General features: G+C 43.4%; 1 protein-coding gene across 3 annotated transcripts in view; it reads left to right on the plus strand.

The window, feature by feature from the left end:
* Positions 1 to 14,782, plus strand: part of LOC107378612 (gamma-aminobutyric acid receptor subunit alpha-2) — a 77,815-nt gene that overhangs the window by 11,609 nt on the left and 51,424 nt on the right. For all 3 annotated transcript variants that reach the window (XM_070550350.1, XM_054738207.2, XM_070550329.1), the window contains one exon: positions 9,501 to 9,568. In XM_070550350.1, the coding sequence (XP_070406451.1) occupies positions 9,501 to 9,568 (68 nt within the window). The remainder of the gene's footprint in view (positions 1 to 9,500; positions 9,569 to 14,782) is intronic.

A 14,782-nucleotide genomic window follows, 5' to 3' on the forward strand; every position in this document is an offset into this window, starting at 1 on the left:
TTTAAGTGGTGTATTTGCAATTGACGGAGTTTTTGCATGCAATTGATATTTGTGAAAAATTCCAGTCAGGTTTTAAGAAGGCACATAGCACAGAGACTGCACTGCTCAGGGTCAAACAATATTCTTTTAGCTACTGACTCTGGTGATTTTGTGGTTCTGGTACAGTTGGATTTGTCTGCTGCCTTTGACACCGTGGATCACAGTCTCCTGATTTCACGGTTACAAGAGTCTGTTGGGATTAAAGGAGTTGCTTTGGACTGGTTTAAGTCCTATTTGACTGAGAGGTCATTTTGTGTATCATTAGGTGGCTTCATGTCATCTCGCTCGCCTCTCGTATGCGGGGTTCCTCAAGGATCGGTGCTGGGCCCGTTGTTGTTCTCTCTGTATTTGCTACCTCTGGGTTCTATTTTTACGAAACATGGATGTTCTTTTCATCTATACGCAGACGACACCCAGGTTTATATTCCCATTAAACGTGGCCTACCCAATTCTTTAGATCCTCTTCTACACTACCTCGATGAGGTTAAAACCTGGACGTCTGCAAATGTTTTACATTTTAATAATGTCAAGACTGAGGTCATGCTTTTTAGTCCTAGTGTGTCCAGTGGGCCATGTTCTGCTGACCTTGGTCCACTAGCCCTATTTTTGAAACCTGTAGCGACCAGTCTGGGAGTCCGGCTTGACAGTGATCTGCTTCTGGAAAAGCAAATCAGTGCCGTCACGAAAGCCAGTTTTTATCAGTTAAGGAGGATCGCCAAGGTTAAGTGTCTGCTCTCAAGTCATGACTTGGAGACGGTGATTCACGCGTTTATTACATCACGCCTTGACTATGGCAACGCACTGTACCTTGGTCTTCCTCAGTCTCACCTCTCCCGTCTTCAAATGGTGCAAAATGCAGCAGCACGCCTATTGACGGGTTCAAGAAAGAGGGAGCACATTACCCCAATTTTAGCTTTGCTGCACTGGCTGCCTGTGGTTTTTAGGGTCCAGTACAAGGTTCTTTTATTGGCTTTTAAAGCTGTACATGGCCTTGCTCCGCAGCATCTGTGTGAACTTTTAGTTACTCACTCCCCGCCTCGGTCACTGAGGTCAGCCGACCAGTTTCTCCTGGAGGTGCCGAGAACAAAGAGAAAGCTCAGGGGTGATGGAGCTTTCTCAGTAGCAGCTCCAAGGTTATGGAATGCACTCCCGATCCAGATTAGGATGGTTTCATCACTGTTGGGTTTTAAATTGCTTTTAAAGACTCATCTGTTCTCAGTTGCTTTTAATTCAGTTTGAGAATGCATCTGTTTTTAGTAGCTTTTATGTCAGTTTGATATGTTTGTTTTTGTCATGTTTTTACTTTGTGATGAACTTTTTATATTGTTTTTAGAATTTTTAGGGAACTTCTGTTGTTTTTGGCTTGTTAAGCACTTTGGTCAGCTTTTATGCTGTTGTAAAGTGCTAATAAAGTTGACTTGACGTGACTTGACTTTACAATCTGTGAGCACATGCAGTTGCCAAGTCTGCACCGGCAAAGTGTGCTGCACCAGCATTTGTAATTCCACACCAGCCCGCAAAAAGCTTTGGAGTTGTTGACGGTTACCCAGTAAATAGAGCAGCCTAGATGTTATTTCTTGGAGCCATGGCATCTTTTTTTTTTATTCAAATATCGGGTAAAGAAGGCCAGAGGCTAACGTTGAGCTAACGTTGAGCTAACAATGCTAACAGTGATTTAGAAACAAATAGTCGGCTCTCAAGCTACATTTTTAATTATCAATAACTCAATATTAGAGTGAAATGTATTTAGAAAGAAAAGAAAGAAAGAAACTGATCTTTTATATAGCGCCTCTCAAGATAAAAATCACGAGGTGCTTCACAAGAACAAAAAATGCAATGTAAAAAAGATCCTGGAAAAGGCGGGACCCACTTATACATTTACTGTGTATGACCAGGACTGGACTGAGACAAAAAATCAGCCCGGGGTTTTTGAGCCGACACTGGCTCTCCAGATATTTAAGTAAAAACAATGATGCCTAATTTTTTACACCAGGGGTCTCATTTATCAAACATGGCGTAGAATCCTTACTAAAACCGTACTTAAGCTCAGCAAAAAAAATGTACTTACGCCAAGTAGGTTTGTGATCCATCAAAACATGGAGTATGCACAGCTGCACGCAATCTCCGCTTCATAAATCACACTCTACATAGAAAGGTTCTCAGGTGTTTCTGGGTCACATCCCGCCCTCAACACGCCCACTTTCTGCCATAAATGGTCAATGCAAAGTGCCTCGTGGATTTCATGCATATACATAAGCCGGCTCATTGCAGCGCTCCACCATTAACGATCGCGATCGCAGATCATGGAAGCGCTTTTTCACTGAAGCAGAAATTGAGGTACTTGTGGGTGAGGTGGAGAAATGAAAAGAAGTGCTTTTGCAAAACAAATAAGAGAAAATCCACGGAGTGGCACAGCTTGTTCTGTGTGCGCACAAAGCGCTACAAGTGATAATGCTGCAGGATTTCATAATTTTGTCCTTCTCAGCAGCAGCACTGCAGGTGCTCTCCATGTCCATCATGTGCGTAAACCAGGTCCTTAGTCAGCTTAAAGTTGCGCACATTTTTCCACCACGTTTTTTTTATAAATCCCAAAGTTTGCATGGAAAGTTGCTTACACAGTTTTCCAACCCCGTTTTGTGCGTAAGCAAGCTTGATAAATGAGCTCCTTGACCATGGTCCTCAATATTCCATATCGATCATGTTTTAGTTGCAGGAACATAGATGGACTGATAAATCGAGAGGTTTGCCTTACGGCTCAGCTCTCTCTTCACCACAACAGCACCCACATTACTGCAGACACTGCAGTGCAAGAACCCTAAACAGGTTTATAATTTTAGAGCCCTGAACACATCACGTCTTAGACTTTAGTCAAAGCTATTTATTTGGGATGCTTTAATTAATTTTCTGTAATAACTTCTTTGTAGGAATAATCAATGGGGGCTCATTTGTGTGCTACCAATAAAATTGAGCACAGTTTGTTCGGCGCTGTCAGATCCATCCATCCGTGGCATCGAATAAAAGGTTCACCTCTTTGAATGGATTCCATTCACTCTAAATGCTTATGAATTTATTATTATTATTATTATTATTACTGATATTTATTCATTTGTTTTGCAAATGCTTTTCATCCCATCCAAGCTGGCAGAAGTTGAGCTGACATTTGGATGGTTGCACGGTGGAACGCACTCTCCCTAACACATGCAGGTTGAGTCTTACCAATTAAACATGGCTCAGCAGACCCATCTGTATCGAATGAGTCAGGCGGCATGAAACGCACGTTTCTGGGACTGTTGTTGCAGAATGAAGGAACTTTAGGTTTTCTCCTTGTTCCCGCAGAGCGTTGAATGCACTCCTCTGAACGGTAATCACGTATTACCCATGATGGTTTGCACCTTTTTTGACACTACAAAAACTTTGGGATTAAAATAACCGCAGTCACCATTTGGAGCTTTGCTGTGGGTTTTTATTTCTAATCTGAAATGTCTAAATTCTTTATTTATTTATTTATTTTTGCACTTTGACTGTTGTTATTAAATGTAATGAAAAAATGCCAATCAAGCAGCTTTTAATGAATTTTGACATATTCCAGAAGGGATTCCAAGTCTACGTGTAGGTATGTAGCGGTACAAGTCAGCATAGTCAGATTTCTCTGCACAAAACATTCATCATGGGACAGTTCCCACAAGGAGGTGTAAAAGTGCCACACACTAGCAAGATAATTCAAGAGCTGCATCCCGACCTATGATTTGTCACCTTGTGACTTATTATAAGAAGGAAAATCTGAAATAGCATTAAAGGTGATCTTTGGGAGTGGATTTTTGTTCTTTGTGAGAAATGAAGTTTGTTCTGATCAGACTGACAAGCTAACAGCTAGTGTAATTGTAGATAGATGTCAGAAGTAGCTTTCTAAATCTCAAGTCAGTGAATTTTTAATAGCAGTTATTTTAGCCAAGATATTGTCAAAATAAGAGCAGAAGTGTTACAGTTAAACGTTTTGCTGTAAATAATCTTTAAATTTATTTAAATTACATGTCATATAAAACTTATGCCAGATTCAATGTGTTGTGTGTCAGTGTGACAGAATAAAGTGTTTGCTTAAAAATGTTTGACGATCTGGTTTTAAAATTATAGAAGTTCCCAGTCAGGTGGCACTTGTGGGACTAGCTCATCAATCGTGACACAAGTAGTCTGTATTTTGCCAAACTGAGGCTGTTCAAAGGTATATTTGTGATTAAAGGTGTGGTTGACTGAAAATTGTCCCCTACACCTACCTGCTGCATTAGCTTCTGGTAGAAGCTAATTGTGAAACTCTAGGATTGGAAAATCTTCACAGATCTACCTCACACTGTCACTTAACATTCACGGACTCAGCCATCTCGACTCACGACGGGGAAGACTGTTGTTGGCTTAACATCAGCAGCGGACGTCTCGGCTAGTTTAAGCTAATTGTTAGCATTAGCAACTTCACCATATGGCAGGACTCCTCCAGGTTTGTATTACTGAGATAAAATATCAACGTTGCAAGTCAGATAGTCACATTGCTGCTAGCCAATCTGATAAGATGTCCAAATATCAGAAAATAAGACTCTAAATCCTGACTCGTGTGCTCTCTGCTGTTCTGACGGTAATGTTTCGGACTGCCTATCTGTAGATGGTTCCCCACAAAATGTTCCACCAAAGACCCAATGGCTGATTTTCCTCACCTCCCCAACACACAAAACCCACCTAAGATTTAAACAAGGATAAATGTTGGTTTTCTTTCGTGGAAGGGAACCTTAATGTCAGAGGTGGATTTAAATGAGAATGCATTTCACGTGATCTGCTACAAAATAAATAAATCAACCAAATGGAGGGTTCTGTGTGCTAAAGAAAAAAAATACAATCTATTTAAACCAGCCCCGAGCACATGCCAAGCCCTGCTCTACATAACCGTATATCTCACTTAATGGATTGAACCTATTACCCAGCAACCTGCCACCACCTCCTGATTTATATTAGCTTATAAATAAGGCAGGAAGGGAACGCTCAATAAAACAGCCTGAGACTTACAGTCAAATATCACTGTCTAAATCAGGCACTAATAAAAAAAATTACTGCGTCCTCCTGCAACTTTGACACAGGTGTGGAAACATTTAGACTTTTTTTTTCAGCTTTGTGGTTTCACAAGCACCAGGTTGAAGGATTAAATCCTGCCTCTGTCCCAAAGTAAAAGACAAAGTCAACACTGAAATAAAAAAATCAGCTTGTCTGAATTTGATTTTTGTAAAAATGTAATTAAAGAAATGTTGTAGATAGCTCTTTGAACAACCTCAGTTTGAAGAAACAGAGATCAGGTCTGACCTTATTGATGAGCTAACAGTTAGTCACAGCAAAGCCAGTTCTACAGATAGCTATGGTCGGGGGTGGACTGGGACCAAGTCCCGGACTCTATCCCGCTGAATGTGACTGTGGGGTGGGGGGGGGGGGGGGGGGGGGGTTTGGTTTGTGACGGCCCAAACGGGACAATGCCAGAATGCCAGATAGGCCATTTCACCCCTGGTTGTTGTGTTTTCACATCTGGCCTGGTCCGGTCTGGTCAAGGTAGCGTCGGCCAGCCCCTACGCAGCCAGGTTGTGTTCACGCCTTTTCAGGAACGCAAATGTCTTAGAGCATGTAGGCAAGGCAAAAGACACAATGAGAAGTCCGTGAATAGCTTGGATTAGCATGGACAAATCTGCTGCCCCAGAGGTAAGCAGGATTTGGACTCTTTATTTCCTGATATTTGGACATCTTGCCTTTGATTGGATAACAGCAACATGACTCTGCCACAGACTTGCAACATGGTGGTTTTATCTCTGCAAATAACACGAGCCTGGAGGATTTTTTTTCTGTGTGATGGAGTAGCTAATGCTAATGGTTAGCTTTAGCTATTCAGGACGTTCTCTGCTGTTTTCTTGACGCTAAACCAACAACTGCCTTCTCTGTCGTGCATCAGTTTGGGTGAGTCCATGAATGTTAAGTGACAGTGTGACGTAGATCTGTCAGGATTTTCTAATCCTAGAGTTTCACCGTCTATTTTCTACCAGAAGCTAATGCAGAAGATAGGTGTAGGAGATTATTTTCATGCCTGCATTAAAAACATACAGCGACTGATTATAATCAGAAATAATCATTTTAAAATGTTTTTTTAGTGAACCAAACCTTTAAGTACCACGTGACCTTAAATTAAGCGCGGCTGGATTTGGATTATGATGTTAAACACAAACATACAAGGTGATCCTTAGGGAGCCATATCCTGCTGTGGGTTTACTGCTGTTGTTGTAAAGCTCTTAAGGTGGGATGTCTAAATTAGATTTGTCTAAAGTTGTGCTCAGGATCCCACTGTGGGTTACAAAACACCAGCTTAGAGGTGCTCTCAAGATAATTATGATGATTAGTGGGGAAAACAATCAAAATATTAATCACAAGTGGTTTTTTTTTTGCTTCCTTAATACTTTTAGTTCACATGATGTTAACATTTTGTGGGTCCGAAAATAAAACATTTAGGAACAACAAGAAAAGCCATTAAGTTTATTCTATTTTAAGGATTCAATTAAATTCAATTACATTTTATTTATAAAGCGCCAAATCACGACAAGAGTCGTCTCAAGGCACTTCACATAATAAACATTCCAATTCAGGTCAGTTCATTAAGCCAATCAGAAATAATGTTTCCTATATAAGGAACCCAGCAAATTGCATCAAGTCACTGACTAGTGTCAGTGACTATACAGCAATCCTCATACTAAGCAAGCATGCAGCGACAGTGGAGAGGAAAACTCCCTTTTAACAGGAAGAAACCTCCAGAGAATCCTGGCTCAGTATAAGCAGCCATCCTCCACCACACACACACACACACACACACACACACACACACACACACACACACACACACACACACACACACACACACACACACACACACACACACACACACACACACACACACACACACACACACACACACACACACACACACACACACACACACACACACACACACAAAGTCAAAGTAATATGTCTATAGTTACATTGTGATGTCTTAGTAAATATTATATTTGGTGAGAGATAAACTTTATTGTATTTATCCTAGTGAATCTATAATTAAACGGGTAAACTAGTATTAGCACATCAAAAGTCAAGGAAAGCAAAAAGTTATTATCAGGAGAGGGAGAATGTTTAAGTGGTTAGCAGCAGTGTGCTAGTCGATGGCCCCCTCCATGAGGCCACCACAGCTCAGCAGAACGTCATTGTAGCTTCTTCTGGGGAGAAAAACACTTAGAGAGAAAATAAAGTTAACAGCTGAAATAGCAGGAAATACTAAGAGCAGATTGTAGAAGAAAGTAGTAGAGTGTGGAAAGTGGTCAGTGTATCCTCCAGCAGTCTAAGCCTATAGCAGCATAACTACAGAGAAAACTCTGGATAATCTATCCTATTTAGATGGAGGCATGTTGGAGGCAGGGCAAGGGAGAGCCATCTTTACCGACTGTACACTCCACCTCCCTCTACTCCCCCACTTGTCCAGATTTAGGCTAACATCAGATTTTAACCATAGGCCCTATCAAATAAAAATGTTTTAAGCCTATTCTTAAAAGTAGACAAGGTGTCTGCCTCACAGACTAAAGCTGGGAGCTGGTTCCACAAGAGAGGAGCCTGATAACTAAAAGATCTGCCTCCCATCCTAACTTTAGATATTCTGGGAACCACCAGTAAACCTGCAGTCTGAGAGCGAAGTGCTCGGTTAGGAACATATGGAACAATCAGATCACTGATGTATGATGGAGCTTGATTATTAAGAGCTTTATATGTGAGAAGAAGGATCTTAAAATCTATTCTGAATTTAACAGGTAGCCAATGTAGGGAAGCCAAGACAGGAGAGATATGATCTCTCTTTTTAATTCTCATCAGAACTCTAGCTGCAGCATTTTGGACAAGCTGAAGACTTTTAACTACATTCTGTGGACTTCCTGAGAGTAATGAATTACAGTAATCCAGTCTTGATGTAATAAATGCATGAACTAGTTTTTCAGCATCACTCCTGGAAAGGATGAACAAATAAAAGCATTACATTTTACATGTCCCACATGGACATGCTCTTTGTCTCATATTTTGCTGGTTTGGATGTGGTCATCCCACCTGAGAAGCATCATTGATGTGGGGGACTTGGTGTGGTCCAGAAGGATCCAGCAGATCCATACTCAGGATCAAATATTGAGGAGGTGGTTAAAGTGATAAATGATGAACTGATTAAAATTAATAACTGGTTTGATATAAATAGATTGACACTGAACCTTAATAAAACAAATTTTATACCGTTTAATGATAAAAAGAACAGTGATGTGTCATTGGAAATAGATGGGATTAAAATTCAAAGAGTGAAAGAAACTAAATTTCTTGGAGTTCTTATTGATGAAGACTTGACATGGAAATCCCGTATTAGTTACATAAAAGGTAAAATTGCCAAATCCTTAGGAGTATTACTTAGAGTCAAGTTTTTACTGACTAATTCTGGTTTGTTGGCATTGTACAATCCACTGATTGTTCCATACTTGACTTATTGTGTAGAAATCTGAGGAGCAACATACAAAAACTATACACAACCCTTATTTATTTTACAGAAAAGAGCTCTGAGAATCATCATTTATAGTGGCTGTAGAGATCCATCGAGCCCATTGTTTATTACATATAAATTACTGAAATTTCATGATTTAAAAGACTGGAAAATCTTACAAACCATGTATTAGGGCCAATTTGGGTACTCTGCCAACAAACATTCAGGGGATATTTGAAAAGAGAACTAGTAATTACATGCTGAAAGAAACTGATGTTTACAAAACCTAGATTTAGAACTAAAGTTAAGGAGTGGAAAATATCTGTAAATGGTGTTAAATTATGGAATAACCTTAAAAGGGAAATAAAAAAAACTCTGTCATTGAATATATTCAAAAAATGTACCAAATTTAGTGAACTAAATAATTATGAAAATGTAAATTAAATCAATGATCATGATCGCGCTGGAATTTAGAACAGGAAAAAGTTTTAAATGAATCTGTGTGTCTGACATATGGTAATTATATAAAAATTGATTATTTCTTCTGGAAAAGGGGGCAGAAATTATAAGATGTTTTTCTTCATTCTGCTCCTTTTCATTCAAATTTGATTTTTTTGTTATGTATTTCTTATTGTTTATATGTTTTCTTTGTTTTTATTTTGAATGAAATAAAAAAGAGAAAAAATAAAATAAATACTGAGCATCTAAAGTATAAAAGTCACTTGGATGCTGGGTCAAAATGTCAATAATCGGACAAAGCTGTTGGACAATTGAAAAGAACAAAAACTGAGTCCGATCCTCTGGGCCTTTTTATTTTTGCAGCTTTTCTTCTATCTTTTATGCTTCTTCCTTCCTGGTGCGTCGATGGCTTAAATGGTTTTCTTTGATCCAGACAGGGTAACCGAGGTGAAGACGAACATCTTTGTCACCAGCTTTGGACCCGTTTCAGACACAGACATGGTGAGTCCAAGACTGTAACATTTATTCATTGTCATCAGTCCCTGTTCAGGACAGTGGGACGCTTGGCTCGCTTTGTCCTACATTTGTTGTGGCTTTCCCTAATTACGTCCCTCTGCATTGTTTGTTTGTCTTACACACACACACACACACGCACACAGATGCTCTGATACAGAAGCCTGTATTCCTCTCGTAGCATGATGTCTCCACATCCAGGCTTTTTAATCTCATACATTATTAAAAGTCTTCTTGTGATTTACATCACTCGTTTGTTTATCCTGAGATTTCCTGTGTATTATTCTGAAACATGGAGCAACAACCACATCATATCTTCTCCCTTCCTTCTGTTGTTTAAAACCTGTTTTCCAAGTGTTTGATGAATTGATTTAGCAATAAAGATGCAGACTGAAAGTAAACCAAGAGGGCTTTTAGCTAAAAGCAAAGTCATAAGTCATGTAAGAGCAAAATAAACTTTTTTTATTGAGTGTGGCTGAAATCCCAGTTCCAGATCACCACCCACATGTGATCTCCTGTGACTAACTGGCCCAGAGGATGATCAGTCCACTAATTGCAGCCAAATCATCCCTGGTGTCTTAAAAAAACACGGCACACAAACAGATGGACAAACGCACACATAAGACAGACATTCTATCATCACAGAGCATTTTCATTTATTAAACACCAGCTTGCACAAACAGACAAAGCTCTGCAGATGTTAACCCTTTGACGCATGAATTGTGAAATCTTCAACCATGATTTTTTAAACAATTTTTTTATTCATCTTTAGGTGTGAATGAAACAAATTTCAACAAATGTGTTTTGTAACATTTTGTTAATTTACTAATAATTTATTACATGTCCACTTCAGTGGACAGCGTGCGTTCTGAACATGAAATATGTTGGCTTGACTTACTGAAGTCCAAATGGAGGGGCTCACATGCAATAAAGTCTTCAACAGCTGTGCTTAATAGCAAAAATAAATAAATAACAATTTTGAGTACCTGTCCACTGTAGTGACCATTATGCATCAAAGGGTTAAGGTCAAAATTTACCTAATCGACTCCAAACCAAACCAAACCAAACGTTCTCCCTTTGTGAAACCCCCCAATTTAGTATCCTAGCATATGTAGCATGTGGTGTTTTATGGTGATAAAACATCGATAAAGAATAAGAAAAGCAAGCTTTGGGTGAAGATTGTTGTTTCTGTTTTAGTTGTTTGTTAGCTTTGTTAGCTCGCTAGCTACACATTGCTACGTGCTGTTAGGACAACATATGCTCACTGCACGGAGCAAATTTAAAAGTTGTCACAAGTTGTGCCAAACAAACTGGAATATCTGAAAACCTAGACCCCAGATCTGTTAAATTTTGACACTGAGGGCGGAGGCAGGAGGCCTGCCACAGCCTCATAACCACCTGACTAATTGCCGAGCGACACTACGGAGGGCCCAACTCCACCCCGAAATCCACAACCCACCTCCCCAGTGCGCCTTAAGCCACAGCATCCGCCCATTCATTACCCACCACCCCTACATGTGTGGGAATCCAGATAAGGCACACCTCGCAACCATTAACACCCAACCAATGCAACCCCTCCAGGGTAGAAGCCAGCAAGTCTGGTCGAGACCCGGAGCGCTGTCCCACCAGTGTTTCCAGAGCCGCCGCCGAGTCAGAGCAAATAACTGACCGTGGTGGAGCATGCTCCCCCACCCAATGTAGGGCACACATAATAGCCACCAGTTCAGCTGTAAACACAGAACAGCCATCACGAAGCCGGCGGCCACAGCTGTAACCCAGACTCGGAACCAACAACCCCACCCCCACTCTCCCACTCACCGGGTCCTTTGAGCCATCCGTAAACACCTGCAAATAAGACCCCCAAACCGTCCCCAAAAGACCCATAAAATCATCAGCCCTCCCGGCAGCCCGTTCCCGTCCCAAGAAGGAAAAATCAGCCTCAGGTACAGGCAAAATCCAGGGCGGAACCTCAGTCCATACCAAATGAGAACTCACAGGCCACTGGAGAAATCCCAACTCCACTGCCCGTCTCTTCAATAGATCCGGAAAACCACCCCAACTCCTCTTCCCGACCCCTCGAATTCCCAAAGTCAGCTCAACAACGCCGTCGCAGGGGCAGACTCCCACATGCCCTTAACCCCCAGCAGGTAACAGAGCCCCAATTTGACCCGCCGAAACTCCAAAGGGATGTCCCCAGCCTCTACAAGGAGGGCTGACACCGGGAACAACCTAAATGCCCCAGTACACACCCTCATAGCCGCTGCCTGCAACACATCTAGCTGCTTCAGGGTCGATGACGCAGCCAAACCATACAGGAAACTCCCATAATCCAAGGCCGATCTGATCATACCTGCATACACCAACATCAAAGTGGTTCTGTCCGCCCCCAGTCCGACCCAGCCAGACATCTCATAACATTCGGAACGCGGCCACACCTGGTCACCAAGCCCCGCACATGTACCCTCCACGTCAATCTCTCATCCAACCACATGCCCATGTACCTACACACTGACACCCGTTTCAAGTCCCACCCCTCCAACCGCAGCCCCACCTCAGGACCCTTCCTCTTAAAACCAAAAACCATATACTTAGTCTTGGTAGGGGACAACACAAAGCCCCAGCGTCTCGCCCAAGACACCACACCATCCAAACTCTCCTGCGTCTTACGAAAAACAAAACGAAGATTACGACCACGCTTCCAGAAAGCCCCATCATCTGCAAACAGTGACCGTCCCACATCAACACCAAAGGAGACAAACAGACCGTTGATCATGGCATTAAACAAAACCGGGCTGATCACACTGCCCTGCGGTACCCCATTTTCCACCCTGACCGACTCGGACAGCACCGAACCCACCCTCACCAGGAGCATTCTATTATGTTGGAAGCCCCTGATCCACCGCCACATCTTCCCCCGTACCCCAGCACTGTACAGAGACATCAACAGCCCATCCCTCCACAGCATATCATATGCCTTCTCTATGTCCAGGAACACTGCCAAGACCACCTCCTTATTCTTCAAAGCCCGCCTGACCTTCAAATCCAGGGGTGCCACCGCGTCCATAGTGGAACGCCCCTGCCGAAACCCACACTGGTACAGGGCGAAGATACCACCGTGCTCCAGGAAGTACACCAATCATGAGGAAACCATATGCTCCATCACTCTACATACTACAAACGTCAAAGCAATGGGCATGTACGAATCCGAAGCCCCTGCAGGTTTCCCAGGTTTCAGAAATGGCAAAATGACTGTGTGCTTCCACTCAGCTGGCAAGCGACCAAACAAAGTTAATAAAGGACAAGACCTCCTCCAGGAATAGATCCCCAGCGTGCTACAGCATCGGGTACACCAACCCATCCCTCGCAGGACTAGTATCTCTCCCAGTACGAATGGCTCTCTTAAGTTGGAGAAATAGAGGTTCAGATCAACCGGCCCCTCCTCATCCTCTAACAGCTGGCACTGAAAACCCGACACCTCCCTCTCCCGGTAAGCACAGTCCTTGGCCGAGACATTCGCTGAGCTATTTACTCTCTGAAAGTGAGCAGCCAACAGATTTGCCTTCTCCGCATCATCCAACACCAACCGGCCTCCGTGTACAAGCACTGGAATCCTGTGCCCAACCCGCGCACCCGACATCCTGCGAACCATACCCCACAGTGTCGTGACAGTGGTATGAGGCCCCAACGTGCCACAAAATTCCCTCCAGCCAGCCTTCTTCACAGCCCTCACCACCCTTCTAGCCTGTGCTCTCAACCTCTTATAGACCAGCATGTACCCTTCCACCGGATGCTTCCTAAGCTGCCTATTCGCCCGATTCCTGGCCCGTATCGCTACGCCACATGCTTCAGTCCACCACGGGACCATCAACCGCCTAGCAGGGATCCACTTCCTAGGTATAGTGGCCCTGGCCACCGAACACACACACCCAGAGATAGCTGAATACCAGCCATCCACATCCTCCTCCCCTCGCAGCTGGCACCCTGCATCTTCCAACTGTTGCGAATACAAGGACCAGCGAGCACGCTTAGTTAAACCCCATAGCCAGACTGCTCGAAGCCTCCACCATCTCCCTACAAAACTCCACAAAACTGGCAGATGATCACTACCCATGGCTAAATGCTCCAACACCTCCGACAAATAAGCCACCGCTGCCAAGTCAGCTGAAGCGAACGTCAGATCCAACCCCAACAAACTCAAACCATCACCCCTGAACCAAGTAGGCCTCCCATCATTCAACACCACCAGCCCCGACCAATCTAAAAAATCCTCCAAAACTTCACCATCCCCATCAGTGCGCCGGTCCCCCCACAAACCACTCTGGGCATTAAAATCCCCAACACACAACACAGATGCAGCTTCCCTCCACCAACAATCCGTGAAGATCGTCCCACACCAGGATTACAAAAAATCACTACTGACACCACCCCTTTAACAGACCACACCTCAACAACCACACACTCCAGGTCACCCGCAACCAGTCGCCAACAATACTGCAGCCCATTTTTGAGAAACGTGGCGCAACCCCCACCTGGTCTACCCACCATATCTCTCCTTTCACAAACATAACTATACAATTTCAAATCCAGCATCGGTTTCAACCACTTTTCCTGTACACATACAACATCAGGCAGCTCAGCCATCACTTCCAGCATCCTCAAACGCCTGACTATTAGCTACCAAACTACTGGAATTCCAATGCAGGACTTTAAAGGTCTTCATCATGTGCTGATCTCCACCACAGCCCCTCCCTCGACAGGCGCACCACCGCCATCCTCTACCAAAACCACACCCTGACCACCCCCAACGCCGGGACCACCCATCCCCCTCGAACAAGCAGTCCTCCAAACCTCACCAGGATCCACATCAGAGAAGCCCAGAAGCTTTTCAGCCACTGCCATCACCTCACGCACCGCATCCGACTTGCTAGATGCTACATTCCTCACCCTTCACAAAGCTTCCACAATAAAAGCCAGATACCGCGTTTGATCCCCCACCACCACCCCACTACCTCCCAACATCCCCTTGTCCACAACCAACGAAGCCGCAGCACCTGCCCCAGCCCCCCGAGGCCCCACCCCTCCTCCATCCTTCAGCCGACACCGCCTCAGCATATGAAACCTTGCGGTCTGACCAATAGGTCTCAACAGCCACCGCTTCACGATACAACGCACAGCCTCGAAAAGTAGTCTGTTGACTGCCCC

The sequence above is a fragment of the Nothobranchius furzeri genome, chromosome 1, assembly GCF_043380555.1.
Source record: "Nothobranchius furzeri strain GRZ-AD chromosome 1, NfurGRZ-RIMD1, whole genome shotgun sequence".
Lineage (NCBI taxonomy): Eukaryota > Metazoa > Chordata > Actinopteri > Cyprinodontiformes > Nothobranchiidae > Nothobranchius > Nothobranchius furzeri.